This window comes from Drosophila subpulchrella, chromosome 2L (genome assembly GCF_014743375.2).
Source record: "Drosophila subpulchrella strain 33 F10 #4 breed RU33 chromosome 2L, RU_Dsub_v1.1 Primary Assembly, whole genome shotgun sequence".
NCBI classification, from domain to species: domain Eukaryota; kingdom Metazoa; phylum Arthropoda; class Insecta; order Diptera; family Drosophilidae; genus Drosophila; species Drosophila subpulchrella.
The window spans coordinates 17458861-17485646 of record NC_050610.1 but is presented as its reverse complement, the minus strand read 5'-3'; the positions used below and the strand labels follow the sequence as shown (position 1 = coordinate 17485646).

The 26786-nt window shown below is 44.5% G+C and overlaps 11 protein-coding genes across 18 annotated transcripts in view; 6 read left to right on the top strand and 5 right to left on the bottom strand.

The window, feature by feature from the left end:
- LOC119546342 (transmembrane protein KIAA1109 homolog) overlaps positions 1-7586 on the bottom strand; it is a 30265-nt gene extending 22679 nt beyond the window's left edge. For all 7 annotated transcript variants that reach the window (XM_037852549.1, XM_037852544.1, XM_037852547.1 and 4 more), the window contains exons 1-4: positions 6935-7586; positions 3753-4032; positions 540-3693; positions 273-476 (exon numbers count right to left, since the gene is read on the bottom strand). In XM_037852549.1, coding sequence (XP_037708477.1) covers positions 273-476; positions 540-3693; positions 3753-4032; positions 6935-7057 — 3761 coding nt within the window. In that variant the 5' untranslated portion in view covers positions 7058-7586. The remainder of the gene's footprint in view (positions 1-272; positions 477-539; positions 3694-3752; positions 4033-6934) is intronic.
- Positions 4474-5974, bottom strand: LOC119546346. The gene has a single exon (XM_037852556.1). It carries the CDS (start codon positions 5597-5599, stop codon positions 4841-4843), a length of 759 nt encoding a protein of 252 aa, XP_037708484.1. The 5' UTR covers positions 5600-5974; the 3' UTR covers positions 4474-4840.
- A 612-nt stretch (positions 7587-8198) lies between the features above and the next one.
- LOC119546700 lies at positions 8199-9318 on the top strand. The gene has a single exon (XM_037853180.1). The coding sequence runs from the start codon at positions 8281-8283 to the stop codon at positions 9244-9246; it is 966 nt and encodes a 321-aa protein (XP_037709108.1). The 5' UTR covers positions 8199-8280; the 3' UTR covers positions 9247-9318.
- Positions 9312-10350, bottom strand: LOC119546701 (mitochondrial import inner membrane translocase subunit Tim21). The gene is made up of 3 exons (XM_037853181.1): positions 10134-10350; positions 9664-10073; positions 9312-9580 (listed from the first exon to the last, which is right to left on the bottom strand). The coding sequence occupies exons 1-3, from the start codon at positions 10261-10263 to the stop codon at positions 9410-9412; spliced, it is 711 nt and encodes a 236-aa protein (XP_037709109.1). The 5' UTR covers positions 10264-10350; the 3' UTR covers positions 9312-9409.
- Positions 10351-10634: 284 nt separating this feature from the next.
- Positions 10635-11923, top strand: LOC119547969 (thioredoxin domain-containing protein 17). Its single transcript, XM_037855020.1, has 3 exons — positions 10635-10925; positions 11009-11090; positions 11660-11923. Exons 1-3 carry the CDS (start codon positions 10781-10783, stop codon positions 11811-11813), a joined length of 381 nt encoding a protein of 126 aa, XP_037710948.1. The 5' UTR covers positions 10635-10780; the 3' UTR covers positions 11814-11923.
- LOC119547968 (vacuolar protein sorting-associated protein 52 homolog) lies at positions 11831-14525 on the bottom strand. The gene is made up of 7 exons (XM_037855018.1): positions 14296-14525; positions 13632-14233; positions 13359-13574; positions 13144-13299; positions 12963-13081; positions 12784-12904; positions 11831-12543 (listed from the first exon to the last, which is right to left on the bottom strand). The coding sequence occupies exons 1-7, from the start codon at positions 14438-14440 to the stop codon at positions 11914-11916; spliced, it is 1989 nt and encodes a 662-aa protein (XP_037710946.1). The 5' UTR covers positions 14441-14525; the 3' UTR covers positions 11831-11913.
- Positions 14526-14779: 254 nt separating this feature from the next.
- LOC119548815 (putative elongator complex protein 4) lies at positions 14780-16531 on the top strand. Its single transcript, XM_037856408.1, has 2 exons — positions 14780-14862; positions 14923-16531. Exon 2 carries the CDS (start codon positions 15087-15089, stop codon positions 16404-16406), a length of 1320 nt encoding a protein of 439 aa, XP_037712336.1. The 5' UTR covers positions 14780-14862; positions 14923-15086; the 3' UTR covers positions 16407-16531.
- LOC119548812 lies at positions 16477-26756 on the top strand. 2 transcript variants are annotated; one of them, XM_037856405.1, is made up of 8 exons: positions 16477-16613; positions 16677-17322; positions 22990-23276; positions 23332-24150; positions 24208-24371; positions 24433-25616; positions 25683-25936; positions 25999-26391. In XM_037856405.1, exons 2-8 carry the CDS (start codon positions 16764-16766, stop codon positions 26389-26391), a joined length of 3660 nt encoding a protein of 1219 aa, XP_037712333.1. In that variant the 5' UTR covers positions 16477-16613; positions 16677-16763. The 2 variants fall into 2 exon arrangements, with proteins under 2 accessions (XP_037712333.1, XP_037712331.1); XM_037856403.1 differs by having other exon boundaries at positions 16596-17322; positions 25999-26756.
- LOC119548816 (cytochrome c oxidase assembly protein ctaG) lies at positions 17579-18470 on the top strand. The gene has a single exon (XM_037856409.1). The coding sequence runs from the start codon at positions 17685-17687 to the stop codon at positions 18408-18410; it is 726 nt and encodes a 241-aa protein (XP_037712337.1). The 5' UTR covers positions 17579-17684; the 3' UTR covers positions 18411-18470.
- Positions 18806-21290, top strand: LOC119548813 (glycosyltransferase 25 family member). The gene is made up of 2 exons (XM_037856406.1): positions 18806-19129; positions 19195-21290. Exons 1-2 carry the CDS (start codon positions 18936-18938, stop codon positions 20837-20839), a joined length of 1839 nt encoding a protein of 612 aa, XP_037712334.1. The 5' UTR covers positions 18806-18935; the 3' UTR covers positions 20840-21290.
- LOC119548814 (ubiquinone biosynthesis monooxygenase COQ6, mitochondrial) lies at positions 21252-22866 on the bottom strand. The gene has a single exon (XM_037856407.1). The coding sequence runs from the start codon at positions 22797-22799 to the stop codon at positions 21363-21365; it is 1437 nt and encodes a 478-aa protein (XP_037712335.1). The 5' UTR covers positions 22800-22866; the 3' UTR covers positions 21252-21362.
- Positions 26757-26786: the final 30 nt, after the last annotated feature.

Sequence of the window (26786 nt, the reverse complement as noted above, 5' to 3'; positions counted from 1 at the left end):
ATTAGTTTAATTTTAATTATCATATTTTTTAAAGAATATATGTACATTTCATGATAAAAATAATATTAATAGTATTTTAATTCAAATTTGATTGGTCATATCGTTAATCGCAAGTGACAAGCAAAACTGATAACACTTCTATGACACATCAAGTACAAACTAATCGAATTGAAAGCGATATCATTAGTAATGGGAATGTTAGTCAATCACAACAAAGAAGTGCGTAGCTGTCCAGAGTTTCTCTTACTAAGGGGTTTTACAATTTCACTTACAAGTAACGCGCAATGTTGTAGTTGTCATGAACATCCTGTGCCGTTGGCTTGAAGAACTTCTGTCCATTTCTGTTGCTTCCAAAGAAGACACATCCACCGATACATCCACAACGCGAGATCTCACTGCCAGAGGACAGGGCACTTCCATTATGGGACCACAGGAACCAAAGACGCTTGAACTTGGCATCGTGCTCACGCAGGAAACTGCATATCGAAAAAAAGACAAATTTTAAAATCAATTGATACAGCTAATATATATGGTCTTACTTGTGCTGAACGAGATGCAGTTCGTGGTCTGGAATGGGCAGGGCGGATGCTCCCTCCAGTAAAATGGGTCCCAGCGAAGTGCAGCCCACCTCCACCCAATTCTCGGTAAGCTCTGATGTGTCCTGTGTTCGCTTGGTGTGTGGCTCCGAAAAACTATCCCTTAGCTTTCGCGTCGCCTCCTCTCGAGAGTCTCGCCGTGAAAAGGAGTTCGAGCTGCGCTTCCCTGTCCTTCCATGCGTCCCATAATGAGACACTCCAGCATCCTGAGACTTTAAAGAGTCCTGATCGGCTCGCCTTAGTTTACCTGACCGATTGCTGCCCGTGGTGTTGGTGTTGAAAGACGTATTCGTCGTGTGAAGCATAAATAAGCGTAGAAGGATGGAGGGCAGCAACCCGGAGATTCCCGACTTAACGCGTTGGCCGTGAAGATTACAATTTGCCAGACGGATAGGCGAGATCCAAGCATGCAATGCTGTGCCACTCTCTATCAGATAGACATCCACTGCGTCTACGGAAACGCGGGTCATTTTGTATTTGATATCCTCGGCGGTGGGACACTTGTACTTCTTCTCCTCCTTGGTTTGGGGGCATAGATTGCTCGGAACTCCGTGGTGGCAGTTCCTTACGGTCTTAGGTGACTTCAAGCAGTTCTCAGGGTCAATGGCCAGGAGGATAAGTGTCTCCAGACCTGTGACCACGTTCACCAGCTGTGGCAGGGTTAGTTTTCCGGTAAGTTTACCCAGCTGCACTTCCACAAGCCAGGAGTACTCCAAGGTATCCTCGTCCAGAGCACAACCCTCATTACTGAACATTGCGTGACCCCTAACCTGGACTGCTGAGAGCATCAGGTGACCCTGATTGATGTGCTGCTCCCGCTGCGAACGCTGCAGACAGTCCGAGGTTAGTAAATACGATGGACTCACTAGTACCTGCAGGGTAGTTTCATGATATTTCTTATTCATCTCGAACCCCAATCTCTCAATTAGCACCACCGGGCACGGAGGATCGTTTTCATTGCAATTCTTCATAACATGCGCCTGGATGTCATGCACAATCACAGAAACCATCACCTCCAGGGGACGATATAGACGCGGATCGAAGGGTTTGCGCTTCTCCTCGGGCGCTTGAGTTTCGGAAATGGATTTGTTGGCCAACTCTTTTTCCTTTGCCAGCAGTTGATCTTTGGGATTTAGTTGGGCAGCTCCAGGTTCCTTCATATTTACATTCGATTGCTCCATGTCAGTAAAATTCTGATCCTCACCGAAAATATTCTCCTTGAGGTTGATAAAGTTGCGCAGCACATTTCCATAAGCCATGAGCACGGAACTACCTATCTCAAGTTCCACAGTAACATGATCCGCAGACAGTGTTCCGGGATCAAAGTTACTATACTGTTCCGGTGGCTGCTGCCAGTTGCTTACAGGAGATTTTCTAACTTTAGGTATTCGCATGGGGCTCAGTAAAATCTCTTCTTTTTCTGGCGTGGTTATATCCGCTTGCGGATCCGGTCCTAAAGGCGGAACCGGATGGTAAACATACTGAATGGACAGCGCCAGGATGGGTACTGCCCAACAGTCGATCCAACCGGCAGAGCGTTGGCAAATCTTGCGCCACTTTTTCGAGTACAACTCTGGGCGCCGGATGAGCTTGCCCTCCCTGGTCAGCAGTCTTGCGTTCTCATCTATGGCTAAAACAATTGGACGCACCGAGGACACTTCCGGCACGTACAAGCTCAAATCTAAACCCTCGCCGTGGATCCAAAACTTCAGAGTAACGGTCTTGGGCAGGAAATCATCGAAAGGCAGGGCGAAACTCATCTCAAACACGTCTCCACAGAAGGCCAAATGATTATTCTCCTGGTTGGCACTACTGCAATCGATCCAATTGTACTCGTTACACAGCATTAGGATTTCGAACTCGTGCAATCTTATGCTAAAGTTGCAGGTATACGGAACAAAACTGAGTATATCGGGCCTGGCTTTGTTCGCCCAATCCTCAATGAGATCCTGAAAGAAGCACTTGTGTTTGTACACAATGAAAGCACTTGTCTTGCAGCCGGAAAGAGATATGCTCCAATCTTGTGGTGCATTCCACTTGGTTGGATAGTGGATTCGCACCTTGTACTCTAAGGATTCAAACTCTGCCAGGCTGCGATACTGCAGCGAAGTGGTTGCCTCCACGTGGAAGAGCTGTCCCTGGATCTTGGAAGTGTAACCATCGGGATGGGTGACCCAGGGAATTGTAACCTCTACATATGACGCCGGTCCCACGGTTATGTGCATTGCGTTCGTCTCTTTTTCTTTGGAGAAGAGTATGTCAATAGTGGCTTCATTCAGCACGCACAAGGTTACATCGAAGGATTGATAGCTACGTAGTTCCCCAGGCTGAGGAGTGGGTGTAACCTCCGCCTCCTTCCAATCTGGTGGGTAAAAATACCTGTACAGGTGATCCCTTTGCCGATCTGCCCAGGGACCGTAACTGAAGTCGGTGCCTTTAAGGCACCTCGCATTTATACCCCAGACTGGCGGGGAAGGCTCCACCACGTCGCCGTTGGGCAGGACAATCTGCACGGGTTGCTCCGGCACAACGCCCGGTTCATCCATGTAAAAGTACAAATCCATTTGATTGGACATCATCACCACGAAGCCTTCGCCCATATATCGAGGTGGTTCATCAATCAATCCCGTGTATTTGGGACTCGGACAAAAGAGTACTTTGGCATTCTCGACTTTGGCCTTCACAAAGTGCATAAAGTGATCCAATCTGCAGACAGCTGGCTTGGTACTGTAGGTGCAATGGGCCTCCTCCACGGAAATCGAGAGAGTAGTCGGCGTCAATCGGTTTCCGAAGACAAAGCGACCAGAGCAGACGTCAATCTTGATCACTGGAATCAGATCCCGCCAGGTGGTGGCCTGCATGGCCTCCGAGTTCTTTACATTCTGAATCCTCTGGCTCTGACGCGCATTTTCCAGGTTCATATGGTGCTCCTTCAGCTTGTTTCTCTCCTCGTTGCTTACCACATCCGTGGGTATGAGCAAAGATGGCTCCAGTCCAAAGGTCTTCTCCAACGTGTCGTACAAATCCGATCTATTGTATATGTGCAGTTCATAGCCATTGAGCTGGACCGAGAGTCGCGTGTCCGAGTGGGAAAGATCTATGAAAATAAGTTTTCTCAGTAGAGTTATAGAATTTCTAGTTGCATTCCCAACTCACCCTCTGAGACATCCTTGGGCACGTAGGAGCGCCACCAGCGGAATATGAAGTATCCGTCCTGCGCCCGCACTGTGTAGTCATAGGTGATGTACACAAAGTCTCGGAACATTATCTTGCCAGCCAGTGGATTTAGGGCCACCGAACCGATCTTGAAGTACGCGCCCTTGATGAACCATCGGTTGGCGATCTTTGTTATCAACATCCCAATCACGCGGGAATTGTAGAATGAGATGTACGTCACCCAGGTGATCGTGGTCAGCAGCGACGCCAGCAGCCATATCTGAAATTATTTGGGATCGAATTAGATACCATGAATAAATATGTATCATTTCAGAAAAAATCTGTTTAAGATTATTTAGCTTATATATTAATTAAGGTATATTAAATTAGAATAACCAATATACATTATCATTTACTTATGTAAATAATTAAAAACAGGTTTTTTTTTATAACTTTTTTTTATATTATCGAAAAAAGTATATATTCAACTGGGTTTTTTCCTTATCCAGCAGCTATCTTCAGTCTTATTAAATATAGCCATTAAGATAATGGTTTCTTAAGTGCTCCAATTATTTTTGACTTTTAAGGGATTAAAGTTCAAAATAAAGAGATGTTCTTAATAAATTCAGAGATTTCTCTTATTATTATTATAGATTCATTTTATTATGGATTCTTCTTGATTTGCTCACACAATAACCAAAAGGAAAGCGATAAAATCAAATGCATTGCCCAAACATATGTTTATTCCTTCTTAATACATTTTCCAAAATTACAAAATTTTATCATATAAATACTCCACAATTCAGCGTTCTTTTCTTTAAGGAAAGAAAAAACCATCCAGGAGTAATTTGCTCATTTGTGTATAGTAGAAGAAATAACATCTAACAGTCAAATTTTAAAATTTACTATACAGATAGGAATGGGGAATTCCTTATAAGCTTAATCGAGATGAAATTTGCCAAAATGTACTACGTAAAATTTTCGGATATAAGCCTCGTGGGATCGGCGATAAAGTTCTCAAGTGGACTTTAATGTGTACACATTCAGAGACATGGAAATGAGCAGCTGGGCGATGATCTTGTGATCCTCTAACAGATCCATGACTCGAGGACCTTGCAGGGTGTGTCGGTAAAGATGCAGCCGGTGAACTGATCGCTCTGCTCCTCCTCGATTACGGTGCAGCCATTGGCATTGGTGAAGGCCAAGCCCCGGCCAAGAAGTTGGGACTCCCGGCACTGCTTCCGGCTGGAATGAGCGGCCCGGAAGTGGGCACGGCCAGTCAACGGATTGATAAAGTCGGCCCAGTAGCCGTTGTGCATGATCTCACGCGAATTGTGGCTGGCGAAGAGTACGAAAGAGCGCAAGGCATTGTCCACATCAGAGTCCTGGAACTTCATCCCGATCATGGTGAAGTTCATTGAGCTGCCAAAACTGGCGTACGGATGCTGGAACAGATGACGCATATAGGCCACCAGCAGCTTGGGGCAAGCCACCACCCACATGTCCGATGGTGAGATCACAGACCGCAGGACACTCTCGCCCCCCTTGCTCAATGTCTGTGCATCCGCCGGATAGTAGGAGGTGGTATAGGGCTGATCCACCGATGAAATGAGACCCTGGTACGCCGGACCCACGAGATGCGGCATGTAGAAGAGATCGGTGTGGCGGCTGTGAAGGATCGGAAACTGAGGATCCAGCGCTCCCTGCTCGTCCTCCGGCTCGATGTCCTGGTCGTCGAGGAAGGCCAGCTCCGGAAAGCTGCTGCTCCCGCTGGCCCGGCGTATGTGGGTCATCACCTTGGCCTGTCGCGTCGCCAGGCACTGAATCAGCATCCGCAAGGGCTGCATATTTCGTTTGATAATCCGGTGGGAAATGTTCGACTCAAAAAAATACTAGTGCTGCTCAATATCTTAGCGTTTAATGGAAATTTTGATGAATTGTTTGATGAGACTGCGTGTTAAAAACGAGTTAAAGGCTGTGCCTGATTTGAGCTCTGGATCTAATAGGTGACAGATTTTCTAGGGGTGTGTGCGATTCCGATTCTTGGAGTTTGATGGTTTCCAAGTGTACTTGGTCTTTTAGGTAAGGGTTACTTTTACACCGTTTTGTCTAAGACCGATTGTGAAATTGCAATGAACATCGAAGATCAAATAAGTAAATTGTTTATAATGGAAGAAAGTCTGAGGGGTAGAAGTTTTCGAAAGAATCTAAACATCACAAAATAATTTTGAATTATAATGCTACGTTTACTAAATCTTTACTTGAAGGATAACCAAAAGAGACAAACTTATTAAGAATAACTTAAGAAAAGAATGGTAAACGTTCTTTTATGGGTTAAAACTTTAAGCAGCTGTTGTTAAAGAATATTTTATGTACTTTATATAAATTAATGGATAACAAATTAAACAAACTTTTGTCTACATTCATTTAATTTACATTGTTGTAATTTTATAATAATCAGTGTTTACTGTAGTATAATGCTCAAGTTCTGAATGGAACTAAGAGCTCAACGTTTATATTGAGTAAACAACTTTAAAAACATCACAATAAAATAATAATCTTGAATGTCTTATCAGTTGAGAAAAAAGTATTATAAATATAGTTAATATAAAAATATTATTGAGCAAATGTAACAAATTGTTTTTACTTAAATTAATTGAGAGTAACAATTCTAGACAGTGAACACTTATATTTGATGGGTTCACTCAAAGGGCGCGAAGTTAAACACATATGTAATAAAAACTGAATTGGGGAAATTTTTGCTAAAAATGCATTTTATGTCTTTGCAGCTGAAAATTATCTTTATTGTAGACTAAAAAGGGGATTAAAAACCCAATATTGTGTGATAAGATATCAATTTCGTTGGCTGGGGTTTTAGAAAACAAATGAAAATCCAGTATTTCGGGTTTTTTAAATAATGACGATTAGAAAGTATATAGCTATAGATCAGCCTAGAATCCAGTAGTTTTATCAGCGACCAGTATGTCATTGACCAAATCCCGCTGATTGATAAGCTTTCCGCGGCTCCCTTCGCCCATTAAACCATTAAACGTGGAGATAATGCCATTTGTCGGTTGATTCACTGGCATACCAGACGTATTAATCAAATTAAATATATGCCCTCATGAAGCGTATTTAGTTTCGCATTCAACAGTGTTCAGTAAATTAAAGCCCATTCTCACCATGCGCGCATCCAGATTCATGTCGTTCAAGGAGACATTGTGGGTGCTGTTCCAGGTGCCCACTTCTGGGAATCCCATGGGCAGGCTGTCATCGCTGGTGTCCTCCACTTCCAACGCCTCCATCGCTGCTGCTGGTGTGTGTATGTGTGTGTGGGGGGCGGTTTAAGTGTGCCTGCTGTTTTTGCAGTCGCTGCTGTTATTGTTGATGTTGTTGCTATTGCTGCTGCTACTCAGGTGTCGCACTCGCGATTATCGATTACTCATTGCCGCACTCATTATCACCGATCATCGCAGGCTATATACATGGGCATCTTTCAATTATGGATTGCCTTACATTCGGCTTTTTTTAAATTTAAATTTAATTTACTATTCTACAAGCACACACACACACTACACGCTCAATACACACGCACACAGGTTCGATTTTTCCCACTTTGTTTCGGAGGTCGCGGGTGTCTCAATTTTCGATTCGTATTTTCACGCCCCTTTTCATCGAGGCAGCGCACTGCCTTCTATCACAGCGAGAGTTGCAAGTACGCGGTCGCGTTTTAAGCTGAATTTGCTTGTAAATCGTTAGCTACTTAGCGCGAAAATAATAAAAATAATTTCGCCTCGAACAAAAACACTCCCATCGTTTCTTCTTCTTCGTATACAGCTGACCGACCAGGGCTGGACACGTACCTGTTGGGGCGGTCTGGCAACACCGAATGGGGTGCGATAGTTGCAGAGCGCAATAGAGCTGCGCTCGTGCTCGATCGTGCAATTCAGCCGTTAACATTTTTGAATATTTTAAAATTAAACATAAGACTATATAAATATTATTTCTGCTTGTAGTTATCTAGCAATTTAATGAACACAATTATGTATTGAAACTCATTGTTGTTCCTCGAAAAGCCACGACCTGACATCATTTGCAGGATTTTTTTTATATTTTGTTGAATGCAAAAAATATTTTAAAAATGACTTTACTTTTATCTATTTACCACTAAAATGGTAATGTTTTAACAAAAAGCTGTAGCCCTTATTGACATGCAAGCTTACAATATATATTTATAGATATGTAAAATGGAAAATAAACTAACAGCGTTATTTTTCAAAAACCTGAACAACCTACTTCGTTTTCAGGAATTCTGATATAGGATCCAAAAAACTTTTAAAACGATAGTTTGATGATTATCAGGATGATAACTAGTTAGACTGCTAAAGTTGAGCCGGCAGTACCTTTTTAAAGGTTGCCTGGCAACGTTCCAACGCAAACGAATTTTCACAACGTCCTTCTGACAAATGACAATTGAGCAGGTGCTCAAAAAATTCCGGCTTAATCTTATAAAACTTAGATTTAAAAGATGAAATTTATTCCGCTTCATACGATAAACACGACGATCGTGTACAAGAACTCGGTGTGCTCCTTTGCCACCCTTTTGGTCGTGGCTTTTATAGCACTTTCCGTAATGTTGCCCGTCCTTCTGGTGTCATTCCTAAGCCCCTATTCGGGTATATCAGAGTCGCGAATTTTATATGAGCAACCAAAAACGGAGTTTACTGATCAATATATATTTGTGGGTACAACAGAACCAGTAGAGTTCGAGGAAGAGGAGTCTCTTGTCGCCTGCAGCAGTTTCGGCAATTTCAATGACCAGATGGAAAGTTACACTAATAGCTGCGTTACCACTAGATATTGGACCGAGGATATGGACAACGATGGCGTAACAGATCGGGCGCATTTTCAATTGGAACTGCAGGATGTGCCCACTCGATTGGTTAGTTTTAGTTTACTGCTCTTCTTCAAAGCCGAACTGCAACACAAATGTGATCTTTCACCTCCTTCCGTGCTGGCCCATCAACTTTCTCTGGCCACTCGCCTCGCAAATGGCGAGATAAAGTTGAAAGGAGAGCTAAGTCTTAAGCAATATGTGGGGTTCACCTGCCCATTTCCGGGACGCAACATCAAGACTCAATTCCGTGATGTCCAGGTGGACATAAACGCCACCACAGAGCAGTTCAAAATGGAATCCCTGCTAGCCCAAGTTAAGGCCAATCCAGCTTTCTTCCAACTTGTCGTTCAGGAGACATACTACAATAAGACATCACCTCAATTTGAGCCCGGTCTCACCATTGACCTAGAAATTGACGTGCTCCAAGTTCCCGCTCGCTATGATCTTAGCATTTGGGAGCGTCTTGGCCAATTCTGGTTGTACTTCGCCTCATTTTTCGGAATATCGTTTTATATCATGAACAAGCTGAAGGACTATCTCTTCGGACACCATATCGTTCGATCCTGGGAGATTATACCCTGGAAGAAGCTCTACTGACACGCGTCGGGCGCCATTTTGGAGATGGACAACTTCTCCATTGGCGAGTGACTCGAGGCTGGCTGTTATTGGTTTTCCAATGCTTATTCATTGTCAGTCAAATAATAAATATAACAAATGTACAGAAAATTTAAGTGCAGAACATAGGATCGATGTGATCCACCTATTTATCCTGGTTATTTGACATCAGGGCTAGGTTGCCAAAGGAAGATGCAGCGGACGCAGGCTCGGGAGCGGGATCAAAGGCTCGATTGTCCTCCAGAATGATGGTGGTGTGGGGATAGTGATCCAATTGCACGAATAGATAGCGGTATTCCAATTTGCCAGAGTTAGCCTAGGAAAATAAAAGATAATTAGTACAAAAGGAGCTAGGGTTCTATAAATGGATCTAGCCTAATGAACAGCATTCAATCCTACCCTCCTGGACTCCAGTTGCACGGTGGCCTTGTTCCTCAGGCCCTGCACATAGAACTGCATCCGCATGTGGGGCTTTCCATTTCGTTCATAGCTGGAGTGGGCCACATGCTGTCTGCGACCCCGCCTGGATGTCTCACCGAATCCCTTGATGGGCGCTCCAATCGCATCCTGAACTCGCGTATCCTCAACAACACGTTTCAATGCGTCTGCGTATATATTGTTTGGACTCTCGCTTGAGAATAGCTCCCTGAATATGGCAAAGAACATCACGCAGGTCACCCCCAATCCGGCGATGATAATGGCCGTGTAGCTGGCCGTCTTCGTGTTCTCCTTGATCTTCTCACCAATCGGGCGCACATCCGTAGATACTTGGGTGTTATCCTGCGAACGCTGCAGTGATCCGCCACCATCTGCATGATAGATATATATTGAATATTATGTACAAAATCCTTGGAAAGTAAAGCACAAACCGCGCGGTGCTTCCTGCCGCAAATGTGGACTCCAGTGCATCGCGGCCGCACATCTTAGCCTGGTAAAGTTGGTGGGCAGCAGGTTCTGCCGCTGGCTGACCAAATTGCGCAATAAAGCTAGCCGTGACATTGTTAAAGTCAAAATCAATGGGTTAAAAACAAATAAATGCACTTTATGAAAAAAAGAATTTTAATCAGCTGTTGACTTGGGCAATGCAAATAGTGTTGCCACCTTGTCGAATATTACTATCGATAAGATCCCGCTAAATAGCTATATTTCCTTTTCCTTTTTAATAGACAGTAGCTACCTGACATAATTGAAATTTTCCCTATATCTCAGCAACCACTTACATTTATTTCAAAATCGTATTATATTTTTAAATACATATTTAAAAGTAGATAGTAGACTCTCGATAATAGCTAGTTTTGGCTTGAAATGGCGAATTTATTAGGTGCAAGAAAGCTGGCAACCCTGACATCTGTTACTGTAAGCTTTTTTTACGTCAAAAAGTCAGAAACCTGATAAAATAGGAGAAGCCATTCCCCTCCAGAAGCCAGTTACTCCAAAGTTCGCCATCACGTCGCTCCCAACGTTTTTCGGTCGAATTCTCAGACGCTACGCGGTGCATACCAATCCCAGCAAGATCATGGTCGTCACACACAACGTAAAGGGATACGAGGAGTTCTCCAAGAAGATGGAGGAACTGGAGAATGGAAACGAGGCGGTCCATGTCCTCTTCAGCGGCGGAAAGGACGAGAATGGACAGAGCTGGTGTCCCTACTGCGTCAAGGGTGAGAATCCCGTGATCCCAATGCGGTTAACCGCTTGCTATCCGATTTCCTAATCCACATATCACGTATACGTACGCTTGCAGCGGAGCCGGTGATACACGATGCTTTGAAGAAGGCCCCTGGCAATTCCCACTTTGTGCATGTGGATGTAGGCGAGCGGGCTTAGTAAGTTGACAATAATAGTATAACAAAAACAAATACAGTTGCGGTCAGAAAAATATAAGTGAATAATATCATATCTTCCTAACCTATCCTTGGAATTCGATTTATGAATTTTAAACATGGGGTTTAACTGTAGCCATTCCATTCTAAAAACCAGTTTTATTACTTTGTGTTTATCTTATTTGCGGTTATTTTTGTTTATTTTACTATTTTTTTTAACTTTTGATAAAGAACATTAGTCAAAATTGTTTGTCATTGCTGACAAATAACAACAACTTTTAAAATATAAACACTTCAGCCATGTTTTCATTTTAATAAATATGCATTACTCATAATGCTACGATTAAATAAGTTTTATACTACCCGATTTCGGTAATTTGCAGCTAGTCATCCAACCGCAACTGTATGATGATGAAATAAACAATCGAGTGCTTATTCACACGCCGAGAACATTCATGATAAAAAGAACCATTAGACAGCGATAGCTTTACAATGCTCTTGAGTTGTGTCCATGCTGCCTGTTATCACTGAACCATGGTAAAAAATAAAATAACACTTGTTTTTCGCTACAGCTGGAAGGACTTGAACTGTCCCTTCCGTAAGGACCCCAACACCCATCTGATCTTCTTGCCCACTCTGCTGCGCTGGAAGCAGCCTCAGCGTCTGGACGGCGAACGCTGCTCCAACCAGGATCTCGTCGAGATGATGTTCGAAGATGAGGATTAAGTCTTAGCGCCAGCAGGTTTAACATATACATAAATATATTTTGGAACTTTACTCAAGTTGGAATACACAGAAGACTACACACATTCAATTAAAGCGTCCCTCAGTAATTACTTTTGTACTTCTTGATCTCTACCATCACCACATGGATGTTGGTAAGCTGGGCGCGGGCATTGGGCGTGAGGAGCTTGTGGAAGCGGTGGTAGTATTGCACCAAACTGGCCAAAGCCAGCTGTAAGAGCTGAGAGCCCGTTAGCAGAGAGGGAAATGAGAGAAGAACCTCCCTGTTCAGCTCTTCCAGAGATTTTTTCCAGTTGGCCGAAAAGCTGGCCACCAAAGCTAGACTTCGTCGCTCCTGCTTTCTCAGCTCATCCATTTGATCTTTCTCAAAAAAGTGCTCGCACTCCTTGACAAACTGAATAATACCGCCGAAATGTGGGGCCAGGATTTCCTCGACATACTCGGCACTCCGGGCACTGAGCTGCTCTCTAAACGCCTCAGCTTCCTTGGAATTATCTCGCGTGTGCTCCATCAACACACCCAAAACCAAATCATAGTTATTTATAAGGTAGATGAGCTGATCCTTGCGCGTTGGAAATATGGCAGCCATGCGCAGGATAAAGCACTCCACTTCGTTTTGAAGTTCTAGAAGTAATCTGCTCACCAATTCGTTCGGAAAGTGCTCCGAGATTCCAACAATAGCTGCGCTGAATTCTGCATAGCGGCGGGTTATCTGAAAAATATACTTGTTATATGACGGGGCATTTTTTTCAATCTGTTATCTATTATAAGCTATCACTAAAGGCCCCCAAATGACATTCATTTTGCAAGTATGAATCAATTGCGGTTTGGCAATCAGTAATGGTATTTATAAGTCAAAAACAATGTAATCGAATTTAAACAGTCATTGGAAATACCATATCTTGGCGTTGAACTAACCCAAAATACTACGAACAAATAAAATGATTCTTACGTAGTGCGGTCCCAATTCCTTGTTAAACTTAGTAGGATCACAGTCGTGTATACTCTGTATATTCAATCGGAAAACCAGCTCTAAACGTGGCCAAATAACAGCTTGCAGGGAGTCCCAGTATCTGAATTGAAAATAGTTAGCAATGGTGATTCAAAAAAAACTCCCACAAATAAGCTTACTTATCCAATGCAGGTACACAGCGTTTGTGGCACATTAGTTGATAGCGGAATATGAGATGGATGCACAGGAACATGGCTATGGTGTCGAAACAGTCGTGTATAGAGGTCTCCAGGTTTTTCTAAGATCAAGATATAGTTATTGTATTTGCTTTCAATTTGAAAATTGTAAACATGAACTTACAATCATTAGTGTTAAGGTTTTGCCCATGATCTGGTTAAACAAATCTTGAGCTTGGGTGCCGCGAACCATGAAGAATTCGGTGACAAAGAGATATTCCCGACAAGCATTATCCACCAAGGCATATTGCTCCGAACGGAAGAGAGCTTCCACTGTGTACTGTTAAAAATAAGCAGTTAAAAGAGTAATCATGTAAATAAATCAGCCATATATCCTACTCGATTCTTTAGCTGCGCATGTGGCACTATAATAGGTGCCTCCAGCTGCTGGTTAAGTATATCTCCTCTCTTTCCTATTGTAAAGATCGTGCTCTTGTGCTTTAAACTTGTTGTCTTCGAAAATATTCCCTTGGAGGCATTGTCCTCTATGCCCATTAGATCATCTTTTGTGCAGGACTCCTCGAATTTGAGACTCGTCAATCTTGTGGAATAACTCTGTAAAATAGTTTTCAAGGTAGAGTAAACAAAACTCTCACAATGAAGAACACAAACCTTAAAGTAACTATAGTAAATCTTTCCCATCGTATCGATATATTCGCTGCATATCTCCTGGGCCACATGCCGCTCATTGGAAAGGATGAACTCGAAGAAGAACTTGTGCTTCAGCATGGCGTTCTGGGGAATCTGGTAGTTGGTCATGGGCTTGCGGAACTTGTAGATCTGCTCCAGCAAATAGGAGCGAATCTTGGACATGGCTTTAAGCCGGAGTTTCTGCAGCACATCGCTAACATCGCTGGTGGACTTGGACTCGTTGAAGCTGAGCTCCTTGACCAGCGAGAGTTTGTGATTGAGTACATTCAACTGAGTACTGAAATCTCGCTCCGTCACAGGGGTCTCCATTATTATATTGATCATCTCCTCGGAAACGGCCATGTCCTCAATAAACTGGGAAAGCTGAGCCTTGACAGACTGACGATTGGTCAGTTGGAGGGACATGGATACGGATTTCCTTTGCAGCTGCGTAATCTCCGTGCTGATGTTGTTCAAAACGCTCTGGAAGCTCATTAGCATGTTCTCCATACGCTCCAAGACATCGTCGCAATCGTTGATTTGATTGTGCAGGTTGGCTATATTCTGGGATTCGGCAATATAGTCTGTTGTTAAGGGGAGATCATTAAAATATATGATTACTTATGTGATGTAGTGCCTTATTTACCCTCTATGGACTTGTTCTCCACCTCCTTGAACTCCTTTTCAATCTGTCGTGAGTACTGGCGCAGATCGGTGGTGTTTTTCAGGATTTCCCGCACCTCCTCGTTGTCCAATTGTTCCGTCATCTGCGGCGACGTCACCTCGGCCATTGTGTCGTTAATTTTAAGGTAATTTTCCAATTGTTTTCCTCAATTACCACGAAGAAAAGAATGTCATCAAAACTGCACAGGTAAAAACAGCTGTTTTTGTTATCGATAGATGCAGGAAATATATTAAATACCCCTAATAATGGCTATACCATTTTTTTTTTTTAATAAAATTATTTATAATAATTTAAAAAAATAATTGGATTCATTGTACATGTAAAACTTATATATCAACTTGTTACTATTAAGCATTTAAAAATTTTTAATTCACTTTTATCCATTCGTTACATTTGTTTTGAAAGATAATTTTTTCTGAGAAGCAATCCGTGATTTTACTTACATATTTAATATAAGTGTCATTGATTTGAACAAGAGTAATACTATATTTTGTACTCTTTTATTAGAACCAATTGTGTTTAACAAAAGTAAGTTATTGCCAAACTTAAAACTAATTTGAAAGAATAATCTTTTTGGATTTTTTCAAGCTGTTTTTGGCCAACCATCGCCTTTTTGCGAATAATCAGCTGTGCAGGCTATCGATAGACCCGCCGAAAGTGACAGTGTATTGGCAGCCATCGAGAATAGTTTACGCGAAGAAGAAACATAGAGTACGCAGAAAATAAAGGTTAGCTAAATCCGTGCGAAGAAGATGACCAGTTTCCGAAAGAAAGCAGTCACGAAGCCGATCCGCGGCACCCGCACCTCGCCGCACACGGCCCAGGTGATCACCTCCAGCGGGAATCCATATCTGGACGTGGTCATCGGCGGTGGCTTGCCCATGAGCTCGATCTGCCTGATCGAGGAGGATCGCTTCATGACGCACGCCAAGGTGCTGGCCAAGTACTTCCTTGCCGAGGGAGTGCTCTCCAAGCAGGAGATATTTCTGGGCAGCCTGGACGATATTCCGGCGGAGATGCTCCGCCGTCTGCCCAAGCCGCTGACTGAGCTGGAAACGGAGGTGGAGCAGCGCGAGGATCAGGCCCAGGGCGCTGGCGGTGCCGAGAATGGCCTGAGGATTGCCTGGCGGTACAACGACCTGCCCCTGGTCAATTCCGAGCATGCCACAGCCAAGATCGGTCATCACTTCAATCTAATGGAGCAAATGGACTCGATGATGCTCTATTATGCCAATACCACCATGTGGGATGATAGCCACAAGGAAACATTGTGGGACATTGTCGTTGCCGAGGAGCTCTCCAAGAGCAGCTCGGCGACCACTTCATCGTTGGAGCAGCAGCCCGTGGAGGAAGCCCCGCCGATTCCAGGCGAGGAGACCACTCCGCCGGAGAAGACTCCGGCCCAGGAAGAAAGCTCAGCTAACAACAACAACAATAATAACAACAACAGCAGCAGCGTGACCAGCAGCACAAAAACAGGCAGCCAGGAGGCGCAACCGCAGGTCTTCCATAATCCTCGATACGGAGGACTGCTCAACGACATCCAAGACCTGTTGCGGGATGAGAGCTTCGTGGCTGGGACCAAGAAGAACCTGTGCCGAGTCTGCCTGACCTCGTTGGGATCACCGCTGTGGTACGACGAGCACTTTGGCGAGGACCTGATCAAGTTCCTCACCCTGCTGATGGCCAGTGTGCGGAACTGCAACGCTGTGTGCCTGATCACGATGCCCATGCACCTGATTGCCAAGTACGATGCCAGCCTGGTGCCCAAGATCCGCCAACTGGTGGACTATGCCATCGAGCTGGAGTCTTTTGCCGGATCGGAACGTGAAACGCATCCGGCCTTCAAGGAATACAGTGGCCTGCTCCACTTGCACAAAATGTCGGCGCTGAACACGCTAGCCGTCCACATGCCGGACACCACGGATCTGGCCTTTAAATTGCGCCGCAAGAAGTTCGTCATTGAGAAGTTCCACCTGCCGCCGGAGCTGCAGGAGTCGTCTGCCAAGCCGGACAATTGCATCTCCGGCCTACTGAGCAATTCCAATGCCACGGCCTCGCTGGATTTCTAGCTGTCAGCGGGATTAGAAACTAAGTGCGCGTATGTAACCACGAAACAACAACTAAATTGCATAATAATAAGCCAAGTAAATGCATTAATATATCAGCCCTGATTTTGTACGATTTTGAAAACTAACCGCTCTTCTGGTCTTATCGATTATCGATTGTATGCTGCAATTGGAACAGCTGTTTGGGTTATCGCTTTTCATTTATAAAATGTAAACATGGAGTTAAATCGTGTTTTTAGTGATTTAAGAGTGTATTTTGAACCGAATTTACAGTGGGTGGATGTGGAGGAGTGGCTATATGGCGAGGAAGCCGAAGATGGTGTGTTGCAGCAGCGGGCGGAGAAGTTCTGGGGCCTGCCCATGTGCCTACAGGATATTGGACACCAGGAGACGCAGTTGCAGTTGCTCCGGGATTTGTCCAGTGTCATACGCTCCATGAGGGACGATAACCAGGCCAGCTATAGCAACACCCACGACAACTGGGCCAATATCATCGGTATTTCCCCGGCAAACGCATATCTTTCGTACATCTATTCGCTAACGAGCCTGGTCGTTCCTCCGGAGCATGTGCAGCTCGCTGCCCCGCAAGACCTGAATGAAAACCTCAATCTCCAGTTGTCCCTGAATGCTGCGAGCACCTACCTGCTTACTCTGACCATTCCGGGGGCCAAGAGCTATGGCGTCTTCGATGAGGATGTGATCGAGCAGGTTCTCAAGATATTTAGGCTGCTAGAGCTGAATGGCAACAAAAGCGTTCGGGCGAACACTATCTGGATGTTCTTCCTGACCATCTGCGATGACCTGAAGGTTGTCTTTCGCTATGTGCACTTTAAGGAGCACCTGAAACCGCGTGACCGGATCATTCGTTGCCTCATGGAGGTGCTCTACATGAACTTTAAAGTGGGATATCAGAATTCATGTGAGTATCCCTTAACAAAAATATATATGCTTATTAATTTATTGTGTGGTTAGTTTTAAAAATTAGTGTATGTATTGGTTTTGAAAGTAATGCAATTTTTTGACTTTTATACGCATAAATATCTTCAAAAATAAATTTTAATCCTGAATTGTTTGGTAATATTTAAAATGTTTCAAGAAATTCGGGCGGCGATAACAAGCCCATCCAATGCCTATCGATAACTCATTATTTCAGAACAGCTGATAGAACTAGGTGTGTACACACTTTAACACACTTAACGACCTGAGATTATACAAACAAGTGGCAAAATAAATGAAATTATTAAGGAAATATCCCAAAAAAGCAGATTTAATTAGCTAAAGATGATGCGTAACCTTTTTTCCCTTCGAGGGCAGTGCCAGCAGCTGTTTAGAAGCTCCCTGCGTCATCAAAACCCAACGCAAAAGTCACAACAGTTTTGGCGCATGAAATCTACGGATTCTCCAGAGGAAGCTGCCCGTAAACTGCGGGCCAAATCCACACTATACTACATAACAGCCGGCGGAGTGCTGATCGTGGGACTAAGTTATGCGGCTGTGCCACTGTATAGCATTTTTTGCCAAGCTTACAGCTACGGAGGAACCACATCGCAAGGACACGACGCCGAAAAGGTTGAGCACATGCAGAAGGTCGAGGATCGGGTGCTAAAGATCCGCTTTAACGCCGATATCGGATCCTCCATGCGCTGGAACTTCAAGCCGCAGCAGTACGAGATCAAGGTGGCTCCCGGTGAGACCGCTCTGGCCTTCTACACGGCCAGGAATCCCACGGATAAGCCGGTTATCGGCATCAGCACGTACAATGTGATCCCCTTTGAGGCGGGCGCCTATTTCAATAAGATCCAGTGCTTTTGCTTCGAGGAACAGCAATTGAATCCGCACGAGGAGGTGGATATGCCCGTGTTCTTCTACATCGATCCCGAAATCACAGCGGATCCGGCGCTGGAGCACTGCGACACCATCACCCTATCGTACACCTTCTTCGAGGCCAAGGAGGGTCTGAAACTCAACTTCCCGAGCTATGCGAAGCCCCATGCAGCGACTGCGTAAAGAGAAAGTTGTTTGATCCTGGTTATGAAGCAATAAATGTTTGTTATATATATTTTAAAATACTCTAGTCAATGTGCTCCCTAGATTAGTTTTTTTTATTGAAAGGATGCTTAAGTTCTGCATAAACTTATTATAGTGCAAAAGTTTAGTTCATCAAATGATTTACTTTTTCTGAAATGGATTGTTGATGGAACATTGGAAAATCAATTTTTAAATAAATTGAAAGAATGTTTATATTCAGAACATTGGAATAATAAGTCCGGAAAAGGAAAGCAATATAAATTTTTAAGGAAATGAAAAATTCAAACTAAGCAAAATCGATAACCTGCGATAACACAGTTTGGGAGCCGCCACAGCTGACGCAGTTTGAGAGTCACACCATCTGGAGCTGGAGAAGGAGGCAGTTTATTAATAGATAAGGCTGATTCTCCGGCATCTTCCAAACGAACCGGACGCTTCCGCTCCGCCAGATTGTGCGTAGTGACCCCTTTGAACCTGGCGATGTGTTAAATCAATGACGTGGAGATGAAAAAACAAGTGATTTTTGGTCTGCTCCTGGCCAGCGTTTTGTTGTGCATTTCTGGACAAGATGAGGAGGATTATCAGGAGTCACCAACAATACTGGTTGCCCTGCTGGTGCGCAACAAGGCCCACACACTGCCCATGTTCCTAAGCTATCTGGAGCAACAGGATTATCCCAAAAAAAGGATTGCCTTCTGGTGGGTATATCTAAAAATCTATAAACATAAATCCCGAATTAAGCTTTAATTACGGAATTAAATAGGCTGCGCTGTGATCATAGCAGCGATGACAGCATAGATCTGCTGCGGCAGTGGCTAAATCAATCTGGAGATCTCTACCACAGCGTGAGCTACGTTTTCGATCCAGATGAGCAGAGTTATGCCAACGAGAGTTCCCCATACGAGTGGCCGGCTTCGCGTTTCAAACACCTGATAGCCCTGAAAGAGGAGGCCTTTCAGTATGGTCGCGATATTTGGGCTGACTTTGTGTTTTTCCTGGACGCCGATGTCTTGCTTACATCAAAAGACTCACTAAATGTCCTCACCCGTCTCCAATTGCCAATAGTTGCTCCCATGCTGATCTCGGAAAGCTTGTACTCCAATTTCTGGTGCGGCATGACAGATGATTATTACTACAGGCGCACGGATGAGTACAAGGAAATCTACCACGCAAGGAAGATAGGAAGTTTCCCTGTGCCCATGGTCCACACTGCGGTTTTGGTGAACATGAACCATAAAGCCGTCAGAAATCTCACTTTCGATAGGAACAAGCTGGTGGAAATGCAGAAGAGCAGGCAGCAGGAGCCGCTCTATGACGGACCAGCGGATGATATTATAGTCTTTGCCATTTCGGCCAACAGTTCGGGCATTCCCCTGCACATCTGCAATGATATTACCTTTGGCTATATACTCCAACCCCTCGAACCAGGTGATACCTTGGAGCAAGATCTTCAGCAGCTGGTGAATCTCAAAGGCATCATGGTTAACGATCTGGGTGCAGTGCCCCCTTTACTGGACTATTACAAACATTTAGAAAGGAAACCTGTGAAAAACAAACTCTCCTTGGATCATATATTTATGATAAATCTGAAAAGGCGCCCTGAAAGGCGTGCAAAAATGGAGGAACTCTTCGTGGAGCTGGGAATAGAGGCGGAATACTTTGAGGCTGTTGATGGCAAAGAACTAACTACGGAGCGGCTTCAGGAGATGGGCGTTCGTTTCCTGCCTGGCTACGAGGATCCCTATCACCATCGGGCCATGACAATGGGCGAGATTGGCTGCTTTCTAAGCCATTACAGAATCTGGGTGACGATGGTTCGCAAGGAGCTGAAGGAGGTACTCATTCTGGAGGACGATATACGCTTCGAGCCCTATTTCCGGCAAAATGCGGTCAGGGTTCTTAATCAGGCTAGAAGCGTTGTGGAATACGACCTCATTTACTTTGGTCGCAAGCGTTTAAAGGAGGAAAGTGAGCCGGGAGTAACAAACGCAGATAACCTGGTGCATGCCGGCTACTCCTACTGGACATTGGGCTATGTTCTATCCCTACAGGGAGCCTTGAAGCTGCTGGCAGCCAAGCCGCTGGAGAAACTAATACCTGTGGATGAGTTTCTGCCATTGATGTTCAATCGTCATCCCAACAAAACCTGGAGCGAAGCCTTTCCTAAAAGGAATCTCGTCGCTTTAAGCGCCTCACCGCTTCTGCTTTATCCCATTTACTATACAGGAGAATCTGGCTACGTTTCCGACACCGAGGACTCGAAGCAAATTAATGTGGACACAAATGAAGAGGGAGAAGCTCGGCTAAAAAGCGATAGGGAGCAGGTTTTCGGCCAGGGGGTGGAAAGCACTCTCGATCAGCAACTTAAGCTTGGCGAGAGTTTGTCCAAAAGCCACCAGGAACTATAAATACCGCCGATTCCAAAAAAAAAAAACATGCCAAATTTTATCTAGACTAATCTTGCCAACTGCCAAATGTGCCTTTAACCCAAATCCACCAAACTATAAACTATCAACAACGAATGTTAAAGTAGAATTAAGTTTTGTTTATCAGGCTGAATATTTTGTGCAATTTTTTTTAACTCACTAGTTATGTTTAACGTGTTTATAAATGTAATCTTCCATATTAGAAAAATTGATTTCTATACTTTGTTTTAAATGTTATAAAAATACAAAATAATGACCAACAAGCTAAAATTGGTTCAAAAAGCAATATATCAGCTTAAGGTAAAATACATCCTAAAACAGTTGCACAAATTATTGGCCAAATCTAAACTTTAGATTAACATTTCAACAGCATGCCATTGACCTAGCCATTAAGTAGGTTTTAAGAACGGATATAAACTCTCACTTTATTTCATTCACAAGTGATTTGAATAACTTGAAACACTTAAGATTTAATTTCCCCATTTAACCATTTATTGTCGTTGATTTACTGACCCATCGCTCCCCGCATAAACAAGTTCTTGATGGGCGGCATATTCTGCGTTAGCTGAAGTCCCAGACTCCTGAGCAAAACCACTGGACTGAACTGCGTGGAGTAGAGGGTGTGCAGTCCATGGACGCCCAGCATGATGGGCACATTCTTGGCCAGGCATTTACGCTCGTACTTGATGAGGTGCTGCTTGTCGCCCAGTCTAAATCCTGCATATGCACCAGCTGCCAGGGACTCCACCAGATACCTCACATCGCTGAAACCCAGATTGACGCCCTGTCCGGCGAGAGGATGCACTCGATGGGCGGCATCGCCAACAAGCGCAGCTCCATTACATACGTACGATGAGGCGTGCAGGAAGCCCAGCGGAAAGGTGGCACGAGACTTGTCCTTAACGCCACAAACTCTGGGAGGATACTGCACTTGATGCTGGCTGGCATTGTGGCCAAAGAGAGAGTTCAGAGCCTGTACAGCCTTGTCCGCTAGCTCCACGCGAGGATACTGCCTGCAAAAGGCTTCATTGAGGGCATCCACAAACTCAGCCGGCGGAAGGGCTTGCAACTTCTTGGCCTGCTCATTGGTGGTGCTCCAGACCAGGGAACTCAATCTATCCGTTAGCGGCAGCAAAGCCACTGGTCCATTGGGGAGGAAGCGCTGCCAGGCCACAGAGTTATCACAAGCATCTTCGCCCAGCTCCAACGTGGCCACCAGACCCATCCTGTCGTAGTTCAGCGAAAACACATCCACGTTCATCTCCTTTCTGACAACAGAGTTGGCGCCATCGGCTCCAATGAGTAGATCGCAGGAAAAGGAGCGACCATCCTGCAGCTGCAGCTCGGAGAGATTGGAGTTTGAGTCCCTAGGCAAGCGGACGCATTCGACTCTGGCCTTGTTCAGTATCTCCACATTAGGAGCTTCCTTGACCCGCGCATAAACGGCATTTAGGATCAGATCGTTTTCGATGATGCAGGCCACATCGCTGGCGAAGTTATCGTGCTGGAACTGGATCAGTGCATCCGTGTTGGACTCCCACACCTGCATCTGCTTGACGGGCTTGTAGCGGGCGGATTCGATGTGTGACCAAGCATCAATGGACTTGAACAGCTCAATGGAGTTCTGATTGATGGCGGATACTCGATTTTGGTAAGGGCCGGAGGGATCAAATCCTCGGAATTCCGGAGCTCCCTCCAGCAACAACACCCTCTTGTCCGCCAACGTGGTATTCTTGGCCAGAGCGGCGGCCAATGTGGTACCCACCAGTCCTCCGCCGCCAATGATTATATCAAAGTGCTCGGTGGCCGGCGAATTGGTTGATTCACACCTCGCATTTGCAGTCATGTCAGTGGAGGATTTGCTGGCCAGCAGGCGGGCGGACAGAAGGCGCGCCTGTCCCACCGAAGCCACCGCTCCTTGGATCCGCAGTACGCCCAACATCTTCTGGAATTTCTAAACTTAATTTCTGTTTTCACGATTATTTCATTATTTTGCCTGCCTTGCTAGAGGTGCAACAAAACTCGATTATATTATCGATAAGTTCATTCTATCTTTTTTCATGTTGGCAATACTGATATTTAACTTTTTTATCGACTTTGTAACGTATTTTTAAACTTTGCTAACCCTTCAGGTGCCCCCGCCTTGCATGCGAAATGTTTTGAGCTTTTTGGCGAAATTGCCAACGAGCATAATGGAGATGTCTACGAAACTCTTCACTTGATCATGCGACAGACCTTTCCCATGCACGTTTACACGGATAGTCCCCACAGTATTGGAGCAGGACGTCGAGGAGGGGCAATGCAGAGCGGGGAGCACATATCGGATTGGTTTATCCAACTTATAGACAAGTATCCTGACATTCTAATCCGTATCCTGCATTTCTACATTGAGTGTGTAGTTTCCAATCCCATTAAAGCGGTGAGTATATAGAAAATCTCCTATATTTCTAAACCTAATTTCTATTTTATTTCAGTGGAAGAGCAATGATGAAAAGGTGGCCATAAGCTATGCAGCCAAGTACGACAGGATTCTGTTCTCCAAGTGCAATAAATCCTGCGCAGACTTCGTGCTGGAGGCTGTGAAAGCAGACGATGCGGTGGGTATTCAAACTCGAGCCTTGGACCTGATCGAGAAGATCCTCATGCAGCAAAGCGAGGTGGAGTGGAGCATTTTCCGGTACGATGTGTCCAAGGTGCCAAGGGAAGTTCCTCTCCTGAGGGAGGTGATGCGGTGTCTCAAAGATCGCACATTTACTGTTCGCCGAAAGGCTTGTCAAGTGCTCATCCTGGCCCTAAAACAAGGATCCCCCATGACCACAAAAATTCTGGACGAGAGCATTCGCTTCGTTCAGTTCGAGGATGCAGATGTGGAGGCACTAGCTGAGCCTTCGGTGGAGCTAAACGAGCTGCGTTTCGAGAAGCCAGGGATTGTCCAGTACGCCTTTAGTTTTGAGGGTCATGAGGAACTAGAGGAGGAGGTCAAAAATGTTCCTCAGACCGTGTACCAGCGTTTTCTGGCTGCGGATAATGGCTTAGCTCGAACTGCTGGCATTGCATTACTCGAAAGATTGGTGCTCGTCAACCCCCTAATCATCTATAATACAAATTTCGTGAGGGAAACCTCATTGTTGGCTGTGGATCGTCTGGCTTCGGTGAGGAAATCAGCACTGGATACCATGGAAACCCTGCTCGAGGTCTACTCCAATTGCTTTGCCTTGATTTGTGTGTACTGCCGTATTTGGGCTTGCTTGATGAGCGATGAGGATGTGGCCCTGCAAAAACTGGCTATTATGGTGAGTGGTCAGTTAAAGAACTATAAATATTTAATTGATTTATCTTTGATCCTTCAGAGTTTCGATCGAATGGTTTTGAAAAACATTCAACCGCTGGAGTATTCTAATGAAGCCAAACATTTTATGCCCTGGCGAATTATTAGCACCCTGCTAATGACACAACCTAGAGCCTATCTTCAAGAAAGATTCGCTGTGTTACTGGAAAGGGAGTCCATCGTAACGTAGGTTACAATTTTCTTTAATCCTGAAACATATTTTATATTGCCTTATAATGTATTTCAGACCCAGGCTGGTAAACATTATAATATCGCATTTATCCACATCCATGGCCACCGATGCCTGGGGACTGCTGTTGTTCCTGTCCAGCCGCATCACCAACAATATGGACGCATTGATTGGTATCTTCAATGGTCTCTCCTCCTACAACATGAAGTCCAATCAATTTCTGGCCCTTCAGCTAATCATTGGCTGTTTGAGGAACTTTTCCAAGCCAGCCCTGAATCAGTTATTTCAGAGGCTTCTGAATGCCCTGCGCACGGGTAGCATTTGGCTGGGCATCATATCGAGTGCAGTCAATTTGCTCAACCAGATCCATCACCTGTCTGTTAGCCGGGCTCCTGCAATGGACTCCGAGGCTCCAGATTGGCAGCTTAGTTTGCTCGAAGATCTCACCGAGGGAATCCTGGCCAGCGCACAAAATTTCCAGGATGAATACACCCGCCTGCAGTGCCTGTTGGGTGCCTATACGGAGATAATTGTGATGCTGCCGCAGGAGGTGGACAACCGGATCGTGAGCATTGTATTTAAATACTTGCAGGAGTGCACCAAGCTCAGTGAATCGCAATTCGATTCGGACAACGAACGCATGACCAACTGGATGATTGTGATAGCGGGTCGTTTGTGCCTCAGGGAGAATCACTTGGCCAATAGCGTGTCCAAGCTTTACAGAACTATACTAAGTAAAAATGACCGACCGCAGATCATCAACACCACCCTAATAGCCCTGAACGATTTGGGCAAGAAGCACCCTTCGATTCTTGAGAGTAACTTCCAGGTGATTTTGTCGAAACTGCATTCCAAATTCGCCATGACCAGAGTGCGCACCTTTCGGTGTGTAAAGGATGTGATTCTCTCCGGGAACATCAAGCTAAAGGGTCCCATACTTATATCTATGCTGGCGGGTCTGGTGGACGAAAGTGCCGAGGTGGCCAGGGAGGCGGATGCCTTTTTCATTCGCTACAAGAGATTGTACAACAAAATGCTGTTTGATCATTGTCTCAAAGAGTGTCCCTTCGACTTGAATGGCCAGGCTTCTTTGAGAGGAGTGCGGACGGATTCCAACTACAAGTCCCCACTAAAGGGTCCGGGAATGGCAAGGAATCGTAGGTTGCTGTACAACCATATTATGGCCTCGGTGGATGAGAACACACTGTTGCTTTACTTTGGCCAACTAAAGCTGCTAGCAGGTGAGTACAGTTTTTAATACCTACAAAAAGCACTTTTTAAACAACACTCAAATATTTATATTCTAGAAAAAACCCGAGACAATGCTTTTGTCAGCAATCCTGGCGCCTTGATCGTGGTTCAGGATATGCTCTTTATCATGCGTCGCATTTGTTTTCGCACCAAGGGAAAGGGAAAAGAGATGAGCTCTCGCGGCGAAGGGGATAATAACGATGATGGCGAGGAAGAGCCCGTGGAGGCACCACCTCCGCCACCCAAACCAGCAGCTGGAGAAGCACCAGCCAGGGGTAGAGGACGAAAGGCAGAGTTCTCCGAGGAGCCAGTAAGTTTATTTTAACCTGTTGATCATTAAATTACCTACTAATTATATATTTTCATCTTAAGCTCAAGCAATTGGAACGTTGCCTTCGCTATGTGGAAGAAACACATCGCAATCTTAAGTCTGTGATGAGTTCAGAGCTCAAGCACACTTTTGAAAACTTTTGCCGAGCTCTGGCGATGAGATTCCCCAACTACATTGAGTTTGCTCAGCCCGCACAGTTCTGGCAGAAGTATCGCTTCCCAAAAACCGCCAAGGGAAGCAGAAAGAAGCGACGACGCATGGACGATGATGCAAAAGATGATTCCGAAGACGATACGCAATCGGAGAGCGACAGTGACAATGAGATGCCGCTGGAGAGGCACAAATCCACGCCAGCCGGCTCCCGTTTGGCCCAAAGGAAAACAAGCTGCGATATGCTAGTTACGGAGCTTATATTCCAGCCACCGGATTGGTAGCTCTCGCCAAAGTTTTGGTTTGTGCCGGAGGATAAAGGTTGATATTTCTCAATCTTTTAAAATGGAAAACCTGTTTATTTTGTTATTCATTTTATTTAGCTGAAAAAATTGTATATTTTGTACTTAAAATCGAATATTATATGTTTATGCACTATAAACCAAATATATGTAAGGTAAAAATTTATACATTTGTAATATAGGAGGATTCAACAAATTAAATTGTATAATATTTAAATAGCTGGTACATACATTTAAAGTTTAAGGAATTATACAAAGAATTGTGAAAATCAGAATTTATTTTATATACACGCCTACTTCCCTAGAATAATTAAGAAATAATATTTGAAGTTTTTTATAATCAAATAATAAATTCAAGACCCATCATAAAATTAAAA

Excerpts from the sequence above, each read along its gene's own strand:
- LOC119546700 (XM_037853180.1), top strand. The coding sequence starts at position 8,281 with ATGAAATTTATTCCGCTTCATACGATAAACACGACGATCGTGTACAAG.
- LOC119548812 (XM_037856403.1), top strand. The coding sequence starts at position 16,620 with ATGGAGTTAAATCGTGTTTTTAGTGATTTAAGAGTGTATTTTGAACCG. Across the intron at positions 24,151-24,207 it reads TGCAAAAACTGGCTATTATG|AGTTTCGATCGAATGGTTTT; the intron begins GTGAGTGGTCAG and ends TTGATCCTTCAG. Across the intron at positions 25,617-25,682 it reads CCAACTAAAGCTGCTAGCAG|AAAAAACCCGAGACAATGCT; the intron begins GTGAGTACAGTT and ends TTTATATTCTAG.
- LOC119548813 (XM_037856406.1), top strand. The coding sequence starts at position 18,936 with ATGAAAAAACAAGTGATTTTTGGTCTGCTCCTGGCCAGCGTTTTGTTG. Across the intron at positions 19,130-19,194 it reads AAAAAAAGGATTGCCTTCTG|GCTGCGCTGTGATCATAGCA; the intron begins GTGGGTATATCT and ends GGAATTAAATAG.
- LOC119548816 (XM_037856409.1), top strand. The coding sequence starts at position 17,685 with ATGATGCGTAACCTTTTTTCCCTTCGAGGGCAGTGCCAGCAGCTGTTT.
- LOC119548815 (XM_037856408.1), top strand. The coding sequence starts at position 15,087 with ATGACCAGTTTCCGAAAGAAAGCAGTCACGAAGCCGATCCGCGGCACC.
- LOC119546346 (XM_037852556.1), bottom strand. The coding sequence starts at position 5,599 with ATGCAGCCCTTGCGGATGCTGATTCAGTGCCTGGCGACGCGACAGGCC.
- LOC119547968 (XM_037855018.1), bottom strand. The coding sequence starts at position 14,440 with ATGGCCGAGGTGACGTCGCCGCAGATGACGGAACAATTGGACAACGAG. Across the intron at positions 14,234-14,295 it reads GGAGAACAAGTCCATAGAGG|ACTATATTGCCGAATCCCAG; the intron begins GTAAATAAGGCA and ends CCTTAACAACAG. Across the intron at positions 12,544-12,783 it reads AGGAATTGGGACCGCACTAC|ATAACCCGCCGCTATGCAGA; the intron begins GTAAGAATCATT and ends TATATTTTTCAG.
- LOC119548814 (XM_037856407.1), bottom strand. The coding sequence starts at position 22,799 with ATGTTGGGCGTACTGCGGATCCAAGGAGCGGTGGCTTCGGTGGGACAG.
- LOC119546701 (XM_037853181.1), bottom strand. The coding sequence starts at position 10,263 with ATGTCACGGCTAGCTTTATTGCGCAATTTGGTCAGCCAGCGGCAGAAC. Across the intron at positions 10,074-10,133 it reads GCGGCAGGAAGCACCGCGCG|ATGGTGGCGGATCACTGCAG; the intron begins GTTTGTGCTTTA and ends TCTATCATGCAG. Across the intron at positions 9,581-9,663 it reads TGCAACTGGAGTCCAGGAGG|GCTAACTCTGGCAAATTGGA; the intron begins GTAGGATTGAAT and ends TTATTTTCCTAG.
- LOC119547969 (XM_037855020.1), top strand. The coding sequence starts at position 10,781 with ATGGTCGTCACACACAACGTAAAGGGATACGAGGAGTTCTCCAAGAAG. Across the intron at positions 10,926-11,008 it reads GTGTCCCTACTGCGTCAAGG|CGGAGCCGGTGATACACGAT; the intron begins GTGAGAATCCCG and ends GTACGCTTGCAG. Across the intron at positions 11,091-11,659 it reads GATGTAGGCGAGCGGGCTTA|CTGGAAGGACTTGAACTGTC; the intron begins GTAAGTTGACAA and ends TTTTCGCTACAG.